General features: G+C 32.0%; 1 protein-coding gene across 1 annotated transcript in view; it reads right to left on the bottom strand.

The window, feature by feature from the left end:
• The window catches only part of LOC148280485 (metabotropic glutamate receptor 5-like), a 113176-nt gene that overhangs the window by 72936 nt on the left and 18873 nt on the right, over positions 1-21367 (bottom strand). The window contains exon 3 of the mRNA XM_088228321.1: positions 16221-16410. Within this exon, the coding sequence (XP_088084447.1) occupies positions 16221-16410 (190 nt within the window). The remainder of the gene's footprint in view (positions 1-16220; positions 16411-21367) is intronic.

Genomic DNA, 21367 nt, shown 5'->3' with positions numbered 1-21367 from the left:
AATCATCAATTTTTTTAGTCACATTTGTGAGCCTTGGAATTTCCTTTTTCATCTCATTCAATAAAATTATGTCAGTGATTTTACACATTTTAATTTACTTAATAACTTTACGCAGTCATTCTTAATCTCAAATTTGAAATATATATATATATATATATATATATATATATATTGTACCTTTAAAATACCATTTAAAGTAAAGTAATCATGAACAGCTATTAAAGTACATCATTATGGTATATTTAGAAATTTAAATGTAAATAAGTGCCATTATTTGGCTTTAAGTATCCATAGATTAGTTTATACCCTTCTTGGGAGAAGGTCGTGACCATGAACATGCATAAAGAAACCTCTCTTAAAAGTAGGGTTGCTCATATTTATTAAACCATTGGTGCAGGTAAACGGATTGCTGACTTTTAAATGAAATAAAATATAAGTAGGAAAATAAAAAAAGTTTGAAATTATACCTCAAAAGATGACCCACAAAGAAATAATGCGAGAGAATCCGTTGGAAGTTCTACAAACTTATCTTACATATTAAAATTCTTTGTTTTGTAGAAAGCGAAGCTACGTGATAGCTATTGGTGAGAAAGATTCTAGAACAATATACTGGGGAACTCTTAAAAGGTTTAAAGAATTATCTTTATCATAATTATGATAATCTCTCCAATTCACTTAAATGAAAACCTTTAAACGATTATATCACTAAATAAATTTATGTCAAATTAAAAAAAAAATTTACTCGAGTAAAAACGCTTCCTATTTTAATTAGTACCTAGTACTCAATTATTATTTTCTGTTTTTCTCTGTATTTCAGATATTTATTTATTTTTTATTCTCACGTATATTCGAAATTACGTTACTTCAAATTACCAAATAACTATAACAGTGTAAGTCACTCTCCGAGCACAAGAGCGAGTCTCTCTTTTGGAAAGATACAATAATGATTAACTAAAGTAGATTCTAATATAAAAAAACCATTCTTATTGTTTTATTGTTCTAACGCTTTTTCCGTATGTTTGTCTTGTTCAGTATACAATACCAAATATACATAAGATATATACAAATATTACACTGTCCGCTCTAAAGTTAGTATTTTAAATGCTAATACAAGTACTGTAATAAAAAAAATTTTCTTCCTTCTCCTCCTTCCCCTGCTTCCCCTCCTACCCCTCCTTCCCCTCCATCACCCAATCTCCTCCTACCTCTCCTTCCCCCTTTCCCCTCCTTACCCTCCTTCCCCTCCTTCCCCTCCTTCCCCTCCTTCCCCTCCTTCCCCTCCTTCCCCTCCTTCCTCTCCTACCCCTCCAAATTTGATTGCATAAGTTTATATTTGTAAACATTATATAATTGAAAAATTGAGACATTTAAAAAATAATTGAGTAGAGTACGCAAACGAAGAAAAACAATGAGAAATATCAATGAAGACCCATGGGCTATTAAGTATTAATTATAGATTTCGCATTAAGAAAGTCATATAATTTCAGTCGAAAGGGTCGATAAAATGAATGTTTGAATTATACTCTCTAGCGAAGCGCACATGTGGAGAGTTCTGGGCATAGTTTTTACGAACGGATGGTACATTAATATTTTTTTTTCTTTCTAAAAAAGCATTTTTGTGTTTTTTTTTGTCTCATCATCATCATCATCACCATTTCCTTTTCCGCACTTCAAAACGCATAGAGCACTGCAAGCGCCCTTGAGGTGATTTTTACAAAAATGGCGCTATATAAATTATCCAAACATTATTATTATTATTATTGGTACATTAATGGCAGCGTATCTTTATACTGTATTTTATAATTTAAAAAAATATATGTATTTGCATTACAAAGGGCCAAAAATACAAATCACGGCAGTGCACACAGTTCTCAGGCTTGACCAAAATCTAATTTAATTTTTGTGATTTCGTAGGGGTTCAAACCCGGAACCCTCAACGCGTCAGTCAATCATCTTATCCATTACATCACTAGGGTGCTAATTTATTACACGTAGGCAGGATAATCAGTCGTACGCTTCAGGGCCGTATTACAATGGAAAGTTCACAGTTATCTTTAGAAATATAAAAATATAAATAAATGTATTTGTTTATAAATTACCCTTCATCAATACTATTACTCGGTGGGAAAGGGGAAAAAGAGGAAAGAGAAAAGGGAAAAAGAGGAAAGAGAAAAGAGGAAAGGAGGAGAGATTAAGGAAGAGAAAGGAGATGTTTCTTCAGACGTGATTCAAACAGATATACAGTAGTAACATCTTTGATGGTGGATAGGAGATGATTCCACAGTCGAGCGGCATGGACACTATATGAGTTAGAAAATAAAGAGGAATCATGGATGGGTATTCAGAGAGTGCCTTGAGAATTAGAACGAAGAGGTAAACCATGAACTGTTAAGCGTTGAAATTTTTCGCGCAGGTATATAGAAGCGTTAGGACTATGAATTACATTGAAAAGAAGTGAGAGGGAGTGAATTTGTTCCTGGCCATAGAAATTAGTTTGGAACATAATCACGAATCTTGATGTCACAACAACCATGGCCAAACACGTCGCGTTTTTCTAGCAACATATTTTTATTAAATATATTTTTTACATTTATGTATGAAAACATTTATCCACAATATTGATTTTGAAAATGCAATTAATTATTCTTAATCCATTTCATATATTTTTATCGGTATTCGTATTATGTGATATTTTCCTATTATGAAATATTGCAGCGTTAACACACCCTTTGAAATAAATATTTCATTGCGACCTTGTTGGGAATCAAACGCTTGCTTTGAGTATGTCTAAATATCTGTAGATAAGCTGGGTTTCCTCCCTAGGGAGTCATTTGGATCTAATTTTACAACAAAGAGGGGTCTTTTAAACCAGCCAATGACTGGTCAAAGCCTTGTAAATACCTAGACTTCCATTTATCCTCCTCAAAAATGTTTTTCCCTTTCTGTTGCAAAAACATATAACTAAGTTAAACATATTTTAAAACATGTGAACATCAAATAACACCCTTCCTTATATGTTTTAATTATACATCATATTGGCCGATTTTATAATATTTTCACAAACGATAAAAATATGCAGGGTGGATTAATGTTTATTGCACTTTTATATTTAAAAAATAATTTTGTACTATATTTAATGGCAGGCCAACTCAATGGGGCGTTTTTGCAGAATTTTTACCTGAGAATAGCTACTAAATAAATAAAAAATATACTAATATATACGTAAATCCACCATAATTTTACTGTGTCCTGTGAATTTGGAGGATGCGTATGAAATAAGGCGTCGGGTAGCAAGGGGACGGTTATTTTATCACTATGTGATCCTGGCTATATGTATTCAGTTCAAAGATGGAGGTTTCCTTTTCCGGGTTTGAAAAGGCGCCGATTTCATGGTTGAGGAGTAATCTGAAATATCACAATGCCAGTATTTAAGCGCCGGTCACACGTATTTTACTGGCACTGTCCTTGAAATCGTATATCTTTAAGTATATTTCAGATTTAAGAGACTCATAAATAGTAAATCAACCATAGAATGGATGGGGAACCTTTTATTTTGGTATATTCAAATGTTTGGTTATATTTATTAGACGGATTGTTTTAGATATTTTTGTTTTGCCTGCAATGTTTGTGTTCACTTTATTTTAATTTTATTTTATTTACCGCTATTACATAAAAATAAGAAGATGTTTACTAACAATACAATAGCCAATTGAAAAAAAAAACATGTTAAAACCAAGCTTATGATACATCTTTACATATATAATTCCTCTGTACGTGTGATGTCACCGTACTCCTCCTAAACGGCTTAACCAATTTACGTGCGGTTTTCAGAGAAATATAGATCTTTGCGCTGTGCGTGTTCGTAGATATTAAAACCTTCAATCGATTATGTAAAAAAGAAGTAAGGAGCATAAATGTTTTATTCATCGATCTACCAGGGTGGCATTCGAGGAGAACGCATTTGCAAAAAATGGAAAGATTTTGTTTTTTTGTGCATAAAAAGTTTGTTTTTTGATATTTTCAAACGGCATTAGTTTTTTGTGGATCTCAATCAGATTCTTTCCTTAAATTCCTTATAATTTCTACCCATTTATTTCTTTTTATTGAATTTTTGGTAACACTTAAACAATGTTAAATTCAATACATTTTTAAAAATCGTATCCCTACATAAGTACACCCCTTTGTTTGTGAGACAGCCGGAGTTTGACGTTTGCAAAAAGAATGCCATATTTGAAAAAATATTTATTTTATGTTTTGGAATTCGACCATAAACAAGTACCTACTTAAATTCAATATTTTTTTAATATTGTCAATTTTTAGTTTTGGAATTTAACCACAAACAAGTACTTCTAAAACGAAAGTTGAGTTTTATAATAATAAACTATAGTTTAATTTGTTTACGAATTTAGTTTAACTATCCTGCTACTATCAATGCGTTATTTCACCTGCGTTTTTACTTGAGTGAAATAAAACCACTGGTTTTTTATTCCAAATCTCAAAAATGGAATATTATGTTTTATTAATTTTTTACACATTGTTACACTGTAGAATGTGACTTTGCAAACGTCAAAAAGGCGAACAAATTAAACCACCTGACAACATGGCATATTTAAACGCAATCAAATAATAACATCGGTCAACATAATCTAAAAATAATAAATACTGAGAGACGTGAGTAAATAAAGATAACCGGTAAATATAAAAAAATGACACCATCTTCATTATTCTACTATTAAAGTTTTACTCGCCAACTTTGGCGGGTTGAATTTTTAACTAACGTTCAAAAAGTTTTACTATCGACCTTTAGTTAATATAGATGAAACAACATTTTTTTTTATTTTGGACTATTACAACAGATTTTTTACTATTACTAACGATCATACAACCGGGTGGCCTTAGCCAATCGGCGCAGGATAACGAGGTATTGCACACTTTTTTGTTTTTTTTTTTGGACAACAGCAAATCACACAATGACAAAACGAAAATATTGAAATGTCAAACTCAATGTCAAACTAATGTCACTTAGTATATAGTTTATCGAAAAATTGAATACCGAAAAAACGTTTGGTGAACCAGCTAATGGCAGGCAAGCCAATGTTCGGGCAGGACAACGTCTGTCGGGTCCGCTAGTATTAGACAAAAAAGAAGAAAAGAGAGAGACAGTGACAGAGAAAAATGAAGGGAAAACAGGAATAGATAAAATTGTACGTGTGTGACGTTTGTATTCTTGTGTGTGTATGTTCGCGTGTGAATGAATGTGTGAGGGTGCGTCAATAAAACAAAGTAATTTAAAACGTATTTATATTAAAAATAGTAAAGAAGAAAACTTGATAGGAGGTTTGACTACTAAAGAAAATTAAAAAAAACAGTCGATACCTACTTTCGAAACCTTTTTAAAAATACTTTTCTTAAGTAATGCTATGATGCTTTGACTGTGTTTATAAAAAGTAGTTAAATTTCAAAACCTCATTCTAATAAAACAATTTTTGAAAAAATAAATTGGTACACATTGAATTAATAATGTGCAATGAGTCCCATATAATACGGTGGGTAAGCACAAAATGCAGTGCATACGATTTAATGTTAACAAAAAAAATACGCCCACATCGGTTCAAAATGAACATACACATACATATATGAACGTACATAATATATAAATACGAATAACATAAATTTCACATAAATGATAAAATCAGCTGTCACAGACAGTTAGCCCACAGCATGGAGATACATAATCATATTAAAATATCTTCTTAATATAAAACTGATATTTATGTACGGATAGAGAGGCGCGGAGAGGAGGAAGCGAGCAAAGACAATTTATTACCTTTGGCAATTGTAGGTCATCATCATCGTTAGTATCAATACATCAATAGTGCAGTATCATTAAGAATCAAACCCAGGACCTTAATCTCGGTAGGCGAACGATACAACTACTGCACACAGGATTAATCGCCACTGGATTTCCTTTTTCAGGATTTTTATCCAATGGACCTGCCACACACTCGACGAGTGGCATGGGAAGTAGCGAAGAGAGGGGGCAGAGACGTAGTGTGGCAACATTACTCGTCATGCCGCACGCCATGCTCCTCGTCGTGCCCACCGCTCCCTATTTTGTCAGTTTTTGAGCGAGAGTCAAAGGACTGGCAATATGAGCGCAAGTAGCTGGCCACATAATCGCACGGTCGCAGTTCGCATCGAGAGCTCACGCGAGACGCACGCATCATTTTTGAATGAAATATATTTCTTCGTATGACATTGATAGGATTAACTATACTAAAAATGCATAGCGCGTACGCTGTCACAAATTCATTGTCCATTGTAAAGAAAGACAAATGACAAGTGCGGATCGTCGCGATTAATTGCGCGAGTAGAGCAGTGTGTGGGCGGAGAGAACAACATCGGGCGATGGGGTGGCAGCGTAAGGAGCATAGTATGGCGGGGCTGTAAACTCCATCAAGACAAAAACACCATGTATTCTTCATCCGTCCAGCAACAATATCTTTTGGGTATAATATGTGGGCAAAAGTAACAACAGAATGAGTAAATAAAATGCAGGTAAGACAAGTACGCTTATTATTTTAGTTCTTGCCAAAAGTGTCAAGTTAAGAATCATGTTTTTTGTCTGTTTTTAAAAAATAATCACAAGAAATTATTGTTTTTAACCCTTACTTTTCTTTTCTAGCCAAGTCCCCTAAAAAGAACTCGGCATACTTAACTCAAAATTAGTTTTTTTACTCACTCCGTTGTTCCTTTCACACACAGATATTTTTTATTAACTACAAAAAATATATATCAAGAGTTACCTAATTCATTTACAAAGCCAAATAAAAAAACGATTAAAGTCAGGCAAAAAATCATAAATTATTCAGGCTGTTTTCTTAATGGGACAGGGAATATTTCTTTTTCTTTTTATTTTTCACTACAGATTAAGAAAGGCTTTGCGGATTTTTCCGCATGTCGCTAACACATTTTGTATATCGAAATACTTATGAGCAGTGTCTAGATAGGTCCTGAAAGGGGATCGTTTACCCATTAATCATGAACATAATGAAATAAGGGGAATGGCCGCGATTATAATGGAAAATTAAGGACTTCAAACCTTCACCATGACGGTATGGTTGAAGATAAACTCTCCAGAGTCATTACAAAGATACACTACCGACTCTCTCCCTTCAAGTTACATCGATATGTAACAAGGGGAAGCGTATGTCACGGTAAACTTTTATACCCACTTAAGTGACATAGCTTCATAATGACATCATAGTTGAAGATATTTTTTACTAGCGATTACGAAGATACACTACCGATCCCCTCAACTTCAAGTTTTGAGGAAGATACACCGGTATGAATCGACGGGTTCAGTACCCCTCGGTACGCATATCTACTCATTAAAAGTGGAAAAAATTTGCTCCACCGAGCAATTTTTCCTTTAATTACGATTTATTCCAATTTTTAATCGTTCTGAGCTTGACACTTTTTTTCTTAAAAGCCTATTTAAAATATGAGAAAATTTAGCAAATTTTGAAGTCAAATTCAATTCTGATGTGTCAGTTTTAAAAACGAACGGTTAGATGCACGGATAATGTAGTTGGATTTTGGCCTATTGACATATAAAAGCATCGTCATAAGAAAATGTTATTATATTTTTTCCATCTGTTTTACTATCTTCCAGAGTGTACGTATCGATATGTTAAAAGAGCCGGCTTTGTAATCGCTTGGTATAAAAAAACAGACGAAAGTTAAGCATATATATATGTTTGTTTACTATAAATATGTATGTAGAACTGTTGGTTTCCCAAATAAAATAAAAACAAAACAAATTTTTTTTTTTTTTAAATCTTGGTAGTTGTCAAAAGTCATTGGAAAAAGTTATTGGAGTTTATAATCGCTTTGAAGTGGCCGCTTTTTATCTCAAAAGCCTATTTAAAATAGAAATGAGAACTAGAGAACTTTAAATATTAATCTCATGAATTATTATTTACTATGAATTTTATTTATTTATTCTGTTTCCAGGTGGTTAAATAATACCGTCATCATCATCATTACACCCCTGTCTACACCCAATAATTAATTGGCACACAAAATGCGGAATAAATCGATCATCTATGAAGGTAAGGTGATCAGCCTCACGCTCCAGATGCAAACATGAAATATTGCAGTGCGGAACCATGTTTTTAATCAATATTTCATGTCGACCTTCCCGGAAATTGAACCCGGGGCTACAAGCATGATATACTAACCCGCTAACCATTGCTTTATGAGGCGAACTTACCTTCACTCAATTTTCTTATTTAGGATGATTACTTGAGAGTAGCCATCGAGTCGAAAGCACTCGTCCAGGTATTACGTACTTAAATTATTTATTTATTTATTTATGACAAAATACAAGATTTTTAAACTCTATATATTACATTTTATTACATATTTTATTAGTACAAAATATTCCCAATCAGCAAAAGTGCTTGTATGAGGGGATATTATATATAATAACACAATAGTTTAAATAAAAATTCAATAAAATAACATCTCATATCACTCGTCACACGGGCTGTAAGAACTGTTTTATTTAGGTGTTTTTTAAGTAAGTACATGTTTTGTATATTTTTTAGATCATTAGAAAGTGAACTGTAAAAATTTATTGCTGTATACAAAAAACTGTTTCTTTTTCTGTTGGTCCTAGGTTGTTCGCAAGTAAAATTATTTGATGATGTTGTATTTATTTTATGTATGTTGTAGTTAAAATTAAATTTAATATTTGTCTTTTTTTAATTATTTTTCATCTTAAATATCATTTTTATTTTTTCTATGTAAATCAATTCCTCTAGATTGAGCATTTTTGTTATTCTATATAATTCTGTACTTCTAGTATATTTATTAAAATTAAATATTACTTTAGGTGATTTATTCATTGTTCTTTGTATTGATTCTTGCATATGTTTACTACATTGCGACCATATTATTAATCCATATACAAAGTGTGGAAGTATAAAAGCATTGTATATCATTAATTTTTTACTTTTGTCAAAGACATCTGTTCTTCTCATTATTCCAATAATTGAACCTAGTATTTTATAACTGCTTTGATGTGTTTTGTCCATGCTAATTTTTCATCCACATCCAAACCCAAGTACTTTTCATTATCTGTTTGTTTAATTTGCTCATCTTTAATTATTAGGTTAAGTTTTATGGGGTGTTTGTTTTTTTGTTTTATTATCATATATTTAGTCTTATTTGTATTTATTATTAATGAGTTATTATCTAACCAGTACATAAATTTATTCAGATCCTCATTGATGTTGTTTTGCAGTATCATCTGCATATACAAAATACCTCCCTGATACATTTGAATATATAAGGTTATCAATATACAATAAATACAATAGGGGGCCTAATATAGACCCCTAAGGGACTCCTATAGTTATTAATAATAATAATAATATTTGGCTGATTTATATAGCGCCATTTTTGTAAAAAATCACCCCAAGGGCGCTTTATAATTGTATATCTAAACTTACATTATAACTAAACTTAAGTGATACATTATATTTCCAGATTTAAAATTGAGGGTATGATAGTTTAAAGAAGTGGGATTTTAGTTGGGGTCTGAACTGACTGGGTATGAAGGCAATTGGTTCCAAGCAGAGGGGCCGGCGGCGGCAAAAGCACGATCTCCAAATCTAGTGCTTGGGGAGCGCCGGATTTCAACAAGTTTTCCTCTTCCTGAATCAAATACTGACCTAAGAGTAGATTTTCTTTGACATGTATTTTCCCTAATACAAAGGTCCGATAGGTATTTTGGAGCCATTTGATGAAGGGATTTGAATACTGTCCAGCACAGCTTGTATTTTATTCTCTCTGGGCTTTTTAACCAGTGCAAATCTCGAAGATGTTGTGAGATGTGAGAATATTTTTTTACTCCCGTAATAAGCCTTGCTGCTGCATTGAAAACAGATTGAAGTTTATTAGATTGATATTTTGGAAGATTTTCGTATATTCCATTACAGTAATCTAGACGCGAAACGACATAAGTATTTACAAGAGCTTTAGTTGCGTCTATAGGAATATTTCTCCGCACGGATTTGATCTGTCGGAGATGGAAGAAACCATCATTTACCGTTTTATTGACCTGAGAATGAAGAGAAAGATCTGAATCTAAATGAACACCCAGTAGTTTAACATTTGTACTATTGGTAAGATCACAACCTGTGATTGAAATTGGAGATTGGTCTAAAAGGTGTTGTCGCTTTTTTGTCGCTGTCAATAGAAGCTCAGTTTTAGATGAATTGAGTTTGAGTCTGTTTGATGACATCCAGTTGTTGACGGCTTGGATGCATTGAGACACACGATTTTTTCAATTGTTTATATCTTGAGGAGAGCAGTAAAAATAGATTTGTTGGTCATCCGCATAACAGTGAGAAAGTAATCCGAATGAGTGAATTATTTTGGACACATCGTTAGTGAACAGTGTGAAGAGCATTGGACCAAGCACGGAACCTTGTGGGACGCCAGATTTAAGAAGGGTAAATGAAGACTTTTACCTATCACTTTTTAGTTATAGGTATTTTATCACTCATATAATTAAGATTCTTCGTCATTGCCTTTCTTCCCTTTAAATAGCTTTCTATGAGCTTTAAGGAATTTTCCCTGAAACCCAATCTTAATAGCGAGCATAATAGAGTTAAATTAAAACCAGAACCGCAAAAAAATGTTTTCGATTGGAGATAATACTCGTAATATATGTTAATTGCAATATTTTAATGGTTCAAATAGGTGAAGTGAAATTCACTAAGCATCTGTACATAATATTGTTTGATTACTGGACCAAAATACGAATAATGAATTTTTATTAGAAATTCCTAATAATTAGAGTGAAATTTCACTCAAATTAAATTACAAACTTTGATGAAACTCTGAAACAAGATTTGAATTTAATTCAAAATGTAAATTTTTCGGAGTACAATTAAAGTTACTTTTTAGCATTTCTTACGAGTGTCGCTTTTTCGGGTAAGTTAAGTAATTAAATTATCTACCTAAAAAATTTCAAGAAAAAGTTTTATTCAAACCAAGCGTAATTTATTTCAATATTTATAAAATTGAAAAGTTTCATATACGAATATAGAAGTCAACCTATAGACAGAATGGTGAATGTTAAACAGTATGTTATCCCAGCCGACGACAGAACAAGATTCGATATAATTTTCAATGACAGATGTTGCAAGGATGAATATTACAGAGTGTACAAAGTGACTACTTATCCTAGCCAACAAAAGATTATAAGTTTTGTAAATGCTTCATCTTTGTTGAAAAAACATCTTAATTTAAACTTATGTTTGTTATGTTTAACACTTGTAAGACTGTGCAAAAAAATCCCTCCAGAGACGGTCCTGTAACATTATGTAACAATCTATTTTCCGTAAGTTTTTAAAATGGTAAATTATATATTTATTCTTTTATTTAATTGTATTTCTTTTTCCTCTATTAATATACTCGTACTTCAAAAAAATATTTTAAACCATTTCATATGGTTTTTCGAGTTTTTTTTTTCTTAATACTGTTTTTTTTTCAATAAATCAAAAACAAAATTAATATATCTTCGTTATTTTACGGGTATTAACAATATTATTATCATGACTGAGCTCTTTTATTTTTATTTAATTTAATACTAATGTCAGAGTACACGATGATTATTTAATAGTTTATCGGGACAAATATGTATGAATATTTTTTGATTTTTTAAATTTCTAATGTATTAGTATTGTAATAACATGTTTATAGGTTTTTTTAAAATAAATACTATAATATACCTATACTCGTATTTAAAAAAATAATAATATCGCTTAGGTCTGCTACAGCGAAATACAACTTCATTATTTTAATACATAAGAGAGATATTTTCCAACGATGTTTTGAGTTTGTCTAAATTTTTGTAGACAAGGACTGGATTCAACACCCTAAGAAGCTGTTTATATTCACACATTACAACAGACATGAAGAACATTTTACATCCACATCCACAGGGCTTATGACCTGTCATTGGCTGTTTTAAGTTGCCACTTTACACACTGTGTAGCATTTACCATTCTGCGTATATTTGAACATTCTTTTTCCTTCGGCTCTTCTATCTGTTGACGTTTGTGAAGTTAAAGAGATGAAACCTTTATTGCTGTGGGGGAGATTCATTTGATTGAATTATTCCACCTACATACTAAGCAACGCCTGAAAATATTTTTAAATTTTAATACTTCTTGGACCAGGTAGATTCATAAACAACGTTTTGAGACTGTCCCATTTTTTGGTGAATGTTCCACAGTGTGTAAAGTGGCCACTTAAACAGGCTCATGACAGGTCATAAGCCCTGTGGATGCCTAGACTTCTATATTTTTTTATTTTTTTTTAAATTTATTTGTTTCAACAAGAATACATACAATACATACATTTTTTAAGTGAGCATAACTAACGTTCTTTACATATATTCTCAATTATAGAACTTCAACATCTTTCATAAATTATATAAAATAAGAGTGTAAATTCAATTTAAGTAATGGTAAAGATTAAGTTTAGTGAAAGGTAAAAATAAAGAAATATTTTTTTTTTCCTATTTTATATTTCCTTCTGTATTTTTTTTTTACGTCTGTTGTAATATGTTAAGAGTTATTTTTATCAATTCTTGTATTCTATGTGGACTTATGCAATATCATAGCCTTAAGGGTTAAAAAATTCGAAGAAATAAATCTTAATTACAGTAAATTGCGTTTAATGTGTATGTTTTCTTAGTTAGAATTTTATAGGGTCGAATAAGGTCCCCAGAATGGCATTTAGAAGTGTTGTAAGGGGCGTTATGGACCGGATCTTCGATTATCTCCGCTGTAATTACAAAGGGTCAGGTTTGATAACTGGCTCGCCTATCGTTTATATTGCCATTTTATTAATTAATCGCTTTATTAAAATAAGTGAAGGAAGTGTTTGTAAGAAAACAACAGCTGAAAACCATTAAATAGTGAACTACTGAGAATTAATTGTAAAGAATACCACAATATGGCTTAAACTTTAATAGTAAAACTACAAATCCTTCGTATTTATGTATACGTTGATTTAATGTTAGAAATTTGTGTAAATAAATTTGATGGAATCAAATTAGATTTAATGTTATTATTTTATTACTCTGATTTATTTAACTCGTTATACACATATTTTTTTTATTTTTTTATTTTATTTTTGCACCACAACAGGCCAGGAGGCCCAATTACAGCGGTGAATTACATCACATAACACCCAGGCTTGAGAAAAATCACATTTAATTTTTGTGTTCTCACCGGGAATCGAACCCGGAATCTTCCATCTGTGAGTCAAGCATCTTGACCACTACACCACGGAGGCCGCCATATACATATACGTAAGTGCAGATATATTGCCTTCAGGTATTTTTTTTTTACCCGCACATCCGTTTGATTTGAAAAAACACATAGTAAATATGAACATATTGTAAAACTTTTCCAACTGACCTTTCGTTGTTAAAGTCTTCCGATTCCTATTGATTTTTTTCGGAGCGCATAAATGTATTTTTATTTACGTGTCCAAGCGGCTAAAGAATGCAGTTCTTTGTGTGAAATAGAACCAGAATCCTGGACGAGTGTTTTGAATTTATGGCTGCTCTTTGGTAAAAATCCCCTTTAAAATATCTAATGGAGAAATGTCCGCCTCATAGCGCAGTAGTTAGCGCGTTCGCCTACCATACTTGAGGTCCCGGGTACGATTCTTGCTAAGATTGACATGAAATACTTGTTTGAAAAAGTATTCCATTGTCTCTAGACTGCACCCGAAGCGTAAAATTAATCTCTTTACCTTCTTGTAAGAAATGATTAAGATACTCTTCATTTCATTCAAGATTGCAATGCCCTATGCACCACCGGATGCAAATGATAGTTTTATGATGATAATGACATGTAAATTTGGCGGGATACGTAGTATAGTGGTTAAGACGCTTAAGTCAAATTTAATTTAATTAAAACAAATATTTTATATGTTTTTTAAAAATGTATTTATAAATGCATCTTTACCATAGATTTCATAATGTACTCTAAATTTAAGTATACCCACTCACACAGGTCAGGCCTATGTGCGATTTTTTTGATTTTATAAATAAATTTCATAAGAAAGCAAACTTTGGTATAAACATTGTTAAACAATAGCTTGATGATAATCTTCTCACACTTTATATCGATAAAACTAAATATCTGACATTTTGTATAAATAATTGTTCACTACCAAGCAACACGTTTTATCTAGGAATTTACTGTAATAAAACACACCAACTTCTGCAACGGGTAGATTCCATAAAATACCTTGGTGTTATCATTGATAGGAATTTGCGATGAGAGGCTCAGGTCCAGTCACTGAACTCTAGGTTAAGAAAGCTGTGCCATCTATTCTGCTCTCTAAGAGACATTCTGGATATTGGCACTCTCAGAAGTGTGTACTTTGCTCTGTTTCAATCCACCTATGGAATAGCTGGCTAAGGGGGGTTGTGCGGCATCCATTTTCAAGCCGCTCATAATTTCACAGAAATTATTATTGAGAATAATGTTCCGGCGCCCTCCAACATACTCGTCAGAACAGCTGTTCCAATACATGAAGGTGCTGGATATGAGACAATTGTACCTAAAATAAGCACTTACACACTTCTGGTCAAACAATAAGGAGAGGTCTCAGCAAAATGTCCGTACGAGGTTTTCCCAGAGCATGAATTATGTCATACCCTAAATCCGTACGACCTTTGCTCAGAGATATCTCTCAATTATCGCACCGAGATAGTTTAATATTTTGAAAGAGCGTATTAAGCTCTCAAGGACAGATACTGTTTTCAAGAAAGGAGTTACGTACTGGATTTTCCTTAGTGGGAGGGATTTGAGGAGAAAACTCTTTGATGATTTTCCGAATGTTTGAGTTTACTGTTTACCATATTGATGTGCCACATATGTGTTTTTTCAAAAAATTTTTTTTTTGTTTCTGATCCTATATTTATCGTGATATACTCATGTGTTGGGACTTATTGTCTCAAATAATGAATAATAAACTTATGTATGTAAATAAATAAATAAAGTAATACATATTACGTATAAAAAATTTAACATATGTAATCAAAAAAAAATGTAATTTAATAAATAGTCCGAACGATACGTTCAGAGTTCGATTCCCGGTGAAAACACAAGAATTAAATGTGATTTTCTCAAGTTTGGGTGTTTTGTGGTGTAATTGAGCACTGTAATTGGGTCTCTTGACCTGTTGCGGTGCAAAAATATAAAAAATTTAATGGCATGGCCGCCAAACTATAATTTTGTCAAAAATGATAACTTATATTTTTATATTTTCATTTAGAACTTGTATGTATATGCATATAATATGTATTTGTACATATGTTCGTTTTGAATCGACGTTCGCGTATTGTCAAACCTTGTATTATTGTTGACATTATATCGTATTTACTGCATTTTGTGGTTACCTACCGTACTCGTATTGTATGGGATTCGTCGCACATTATTCATTCAGTGTGTATCAGTTAAATTTTAAACTAAAATGCTAATTTTTCAGAATACGGTTTTGAAATGTAACATACTTTTAAAAAATACAATTTATAACATTTCTTGATTTAAATTTTAACAAAAAGGTTTTAAACTTTTTACCAAGCTCTTTCTTGTACCATTTTTAATATATTTACAAGTTTTAAACAATTATTTTTTTATACTTACGCACCCACACACACGCACTCTCTCCCTCACTCATTTACGCATACACACATTAACATACACATGAATACAAACGTCACACATGTAAAATTACGTTAACTCTTTTCTTATTTATTATGTGTCATTAGATTTACAGTGGATTTTTAAAATTGGCTTAAGTATTGGTAATTTTCTACTTATTTTGTTTATGTTATAGGTGTAAAAATCCCAAATAAAATAAAATAAATAAATAAATAAACTCTTGTTTAGTCTTATTGGATGTTCCCTAATCATAAGACACGGGTGAAACTAATAGCAGGGGAGCTTCCTGAAGAAAAACAGTATCGTAGATCGGAGTACATAATGTGTTGAATTTGATTTTAAAGAGAGTATTAACTGTCCTAGAAAAAAAATATTGAGCAGATTGGCGTTAATGCACGCCGACCGACGACATTTAAGAGTTTGAGAGAATTATCTCATGCGAAATATTCTCACCATCTGTGTTGACTGCTGACACGTACGTCCAGTTGTGCCTCCTCACGATGTCCACCAGAACCTGGGCTTGGTAGTAGTCCGAGGGGACCACGCGCAAGAAGGAACTGAACCTGGACTTGTCCGATAGGTCGCGTGACGTGGCTGAGTACGCTACTTGGGGAATGCTAAACAGCTGCAGCAAGTTTTGCACCTGGAAACAGTAAATCAAATATATGATTTTTAAACAAACAAACACCTCAAAAACGCATAAATAATATCTGTGTATTTGCATTCATACGATTAAATTAAATATTGAAAAATTGGGAGCATTTTTTAGAGGGTACGCGGTCTAACTTTTTATCGTACAAAATTTCAAACATTTCCTTAACGGGTGGGATTTGTGTGGGAAACTCCTTGATGATTTTTTAATAACGTAACCACCTTTTTTTCTCGCTTTAAAAAAAAATATAAACCATTTGTTTGAGTTTGCTGTTTTTACCGTATTTATATGTCATATATATATTTGAAAAAAAATAATAATTTCTTATTTATTTGACAAATTGTTGCCAGCATTACTTACGGGCTGTTTAACCCATCACGTAGTGCAGACTGTAAATATAAGTTAGAAAGTAATTAATAGAAAGCAAATAGCTTCTAAACTGCCGATATGTACAGACAAATAGATCCACATTATCCGCAGATGTCGTATTCAGCAAGCGATTGCCCTATTAATGGGTGAATTCTGACTTGCATTTGTACGGCTTCTTGGTGTGTAAAACAGTGCATGACATCTCGCTAAGTTTAATTATTGGGATCATTCAAACTGATCTCTGTCAGTATATTTGGATTATTTATTTATTTCAATTTTTTATATTTTATTTTATTTGGGAAATCAACAGTTCTACATACATATTTTTAGTAAACAAACAGATATAGTGTATAAACTCAGAACTAATAACAGATTTCCACATAGTATACAAAGTTAGAAAAGAAAATATATTACATATCAAATAAATACATACAATTTATACACAAAAAAATGTTATTTTCATGTTCTCAATAATCAAAGTTTTTAAAATATTTATTTTAAGAACATTAAGTTACCGTAAATTGGGCGGGATAAGTACAAAAATGCTTGAAGAGGGGATAAGGAGGGGAGGGGAGATGTACATATTTATTATTATAATGTCTACTAAGTTACATAATACATTTTTAGTGTAAGTTTTAAATCTGACAGAGTGATGTTTGTGTAAACTATATTTTTAAATTTTGTATTGTACATTGAAAAATTCCTACGAAAAAAAGCATTTTTAACATACGATGTTTTACTTATTGGTACATGAAACAAGTGGTACCGTCTACAAATCCTGGCTGGCACATGTATTGTTATTAAACCAAGCAGCTTTGTACAGTCAACCATACGAGAATACTTCCAAAAAACAGATAATAGAAGTCAACAATATTTTGAGTTTGTCCAAATTTTTGTAGACAAGGACTGGATTCCACTCCCTGGGCAGCTGTTCATATTAACATATTACAAAAGAGACGAAGAACATTTAAGAGAAGGTAATATTGAATTCTAGGCATCTACAGGGCTTGTGACCTGTAAATGGCTAGTTTAGAAGTATAGAAATCGGAAAAAGAACATTTTCAGGCGTTGCCTAGTATGTAGGTGAAATAATTCAATTAGATGAATCTCACCCGCATAAATAAAGGTTTCAGCTTTTTGACTTCACAAACGTCAACAAATGAAAGAATTGAAGGAATATAGATGTTTAAATATGGGCAGAATGGTGAATGTTACACAGTGTGTAAAGTGGCCACTTAAACCAGCCATTGCCAGGTCATAAGCCCTGTAGATTACTAGACTTTAGATTACCTTCTCTTGAATGTTCTTCATCTGTTGTAATATGCTGATAGAAGTGTTTCCCAAAAAAATTGACCACGAAATTCGAGGGTGTTGTAATCCAGCTAGAAATAATGATGGATACAAGAATAGATATTTTTTTTTTTTTTTTAAAGATTGTGTTCCTATATACTATTTGTGGTGATAAACTCGTGTGACTGTGTAAACTAATTATTCGTCCCAACTCAAAACACGACTTGAACACCATAACACCATGGAGTTGTCCCAAAAAATGTGTAATAAACTGTTAATAAGCAAACAAATATATTTTTTAAATGTATTCTTGTAATTTCTCCTTGGAGTATGGCACTAGAGTCATAGTTTTTTTTACACACCAGATACGCTTTCACCATTGGCGTGTCCCTTCCGTTTGTTTTTTTAATTATAAATGATCTTTTATCGGAGCTAGGACAATCCAAAATTTTATCTGCCGTCTTCAGATGCACGTTATTTAAATATGATAACTGTCTGTGAAAAAAAAAATGTGCGAAGAGAAAAATTATTTTTAATACTTTTTCTTTGATTAACTACAAATCGTTTCAATTTTAAGTAATACGAGGACAAGCAGTTGTCTTTTTCGCAGAATGTTCGGGAAGCTATCTGCAAGAGAGTTACTTGAAAACTGTATTCATCAAACTGCTTTTTTCCGTATATCCTCTTAATAAGTCGCCAATAACTATCCTTGAATTTGAGATTCAAGATGAGAATAATCAGATTTCTCTTCCGGTACGCTGGTCTAACTAACCATCACTCTTTATTTTGTCTCGAAGGAGTAAACAAAGAGGATAGAACGTCATTCCGTAGACTTTTCATTCATGCGTTCTTTAAATCTAAGCACGCCAATAATACTAATGTTTCACATATTTACATGGTCAAAAAAAATAAATTATTATTTATGTTCAAAGCATTAACTTTGTGGTCAAAATTTTAACTAATGTTGATAAATATTATTTTATAACTACTTACAGACTTTTCATGTCTACCGGTTTCGAGACGTACCCTTTTCTTCGTAAGGACACTTACTACACCAACTTGCAAATAGTAAATTACACACAACTTTCACCTTTACCATCACCGTAGTATACGCAAAGTTAAAGGCGATGCAAATACCACCATGTCCGAACATGCACTAAAATAAGGTTAAAAATATTTAATAATATGTTACAGAATGTGAGGGGGTGGAAGTTAGAAAGGGAAGTGGCTAGAAGGTTGAAAGTTTCACGATTGGTTAGTTTTTAAATCAAAAAGTGTCAGTGTAGTGAGTGTCCTGGCGAAGAGACGGGTACGTCTCGAAACCAGTAGACATAAACAGTCGTTAAGTGGTTATGTACTAACTAATACTAACTAACAATAGATATTAGATCGCAGTGACGTCAGAAGCTTGAATAGCCCTGACCCCCCCCCCCTCTAAGAATAAGAACATATGATATTATTACTATTTATTCATTCATAAAATAAACGTCAATAAGTAGTTATTTTCTTACTGAAGTAAATTTAACGATAAATATTATCGTTTTAAATTAAAAGGACACTCTACATATGTATTTTCCGTTCCTTTACAATTTTACGCTGGTACCTATTTAGCTTTTATTATAGTAATATAAAGGTAAGTTGGCTCTTGAAACTTTAAGAACTAGCTCAACTTACCCTTGTCAGTTTTTATTTTTTCGGGATTACTCTTAAGGCTCTAGTCCGGTAAAACGCACAAAAAATGAGGAAATCATACAATTTTACCTTTTTTTTTAAATCGCGCAATAATAATAATAATAATAAAAAACAATAATTGTAAATGTGCTCCTATTTAAAAATATACATAAAATTTATGTATAACTAAAATATAATTACTTTTCGACGGCTTAATTACGCCATTTCAAACTTAGACTAAACTTTGGGGCCTCAATCCTCATATGAAGACTAAATATTGAACTAAATTTTTTAATATTATTAAAAAGTGATAAATTGAAAATGAAGATAACGGAGGCAAAATCTTATTTTTTTGTTTTTAAAAAGAAATACAAGCATTTTAAATCACATAAATTTTTTGATGTTTTTCTTTTTTTCTACGTAAAATTATACCTCCGGTAATACTTTAAAAAAAAATCAGTTATTGAAATATATTTTTTTAAGAAGATAATTCTGGTTGTAATATTCTATTTCTAACAATATCATATTCAGGTTTTTATGACCTTCATACCGGCCCTTGCCGGTACCGGTATGAAAGTATGAAGCTTTGTTTTGAAATGTGGTTAATTTAATAATGTTTGAGTATGTCCAAATGCTTGCAAAATGGCTGGATTTCCTCCCTAGGGAGTTATTCATATTTAAATTTATTGCAATAGAGAAGACAAACATTATTGAGAAGGGAATATGGAAGTCTAGGCATTTACAAGGCTTATGACCTGTCATTGGCTGGTTTAAGTGGCCACTTTACACGCTGTGTAACATTCACCATTTTGCTCATGTTTAAACATAAACATTTCCTCAACTCTTCCATCTGTTGACTTTTGTGAAGTAAAGCAGCTGAAACCTTTATTATGTGAGTGAGATTTATCCGGCTGAACCAAATCACCTACTAGGCAACGCCTGAAAACAATTTTCCATTTTTTTTACTTCTTCTATTACCTGGTAATTAATTCAACGATGTTTGAGTATGTCCAAATGCTTGGAGACTGGCTGGATTTCCTCCCTAGGGAGTTATTCATGTTTGAATTTATTGCAACAGAGAGGGAAAACATTAATGAGAAAGGAACATGGAAGTCTAGCCATTTACACATGTTACACAATGTGTAAAGTGGCCACTTAAACCAGCCAATGACAGGTCATAAGCCATGTAAACGCCTAGACTTCCATATTCCCTTCTCCATAATGTTTTCCATCTCTGTTGCAATAAATTTAAATGTGGTTAATTTGTTTAAACTTTCTTGGTATGGTAGCATACCTACTGTACTGCTGCTGTGGTTAGTGTGTGGTTTAGTGATTGTGTTGTTTGCAAAACATCAACAGATCTTCTAATTCTTCGTATTGTTTTTATTTTTTATTGAATCTTTTTCGTAACCATATTACTGTTTCGATGAAGTGTAAATTTAAAATACATATGTATGTATATTTTATAACTATTGATGATTAGTAAATAATTCACTAATTATTAGAAATAAGTTAATATTAAGACTTTCATGTATATGTTTGTGCTATTTTAAGATAAAATAAATACATAAATAAAATAATACTGATTAATTCATATATACAAAAGGAAAAATTTGGC

Source organism: Micrasema longulum, unplaced genomic scaffold (genome assembly GCF_059751315.1).
Source record: "Micrasema longulum isolate JH-2025_06_02 unplaced genomic scaffold, ASM5975131v1 h1tg000576l, whole genome shotgun sequence".
Lineage (NCBI taxonomy): Eukaryota > Metazoa > Arthropoda > Insecta > Trichoptera > Brachycentridae > Micrasema > Micrasema longulum.
Note: the sequence above shows the minus strand (reverse complement) of the source record. Positions and strands in the feature narration are given on the sequence as shown.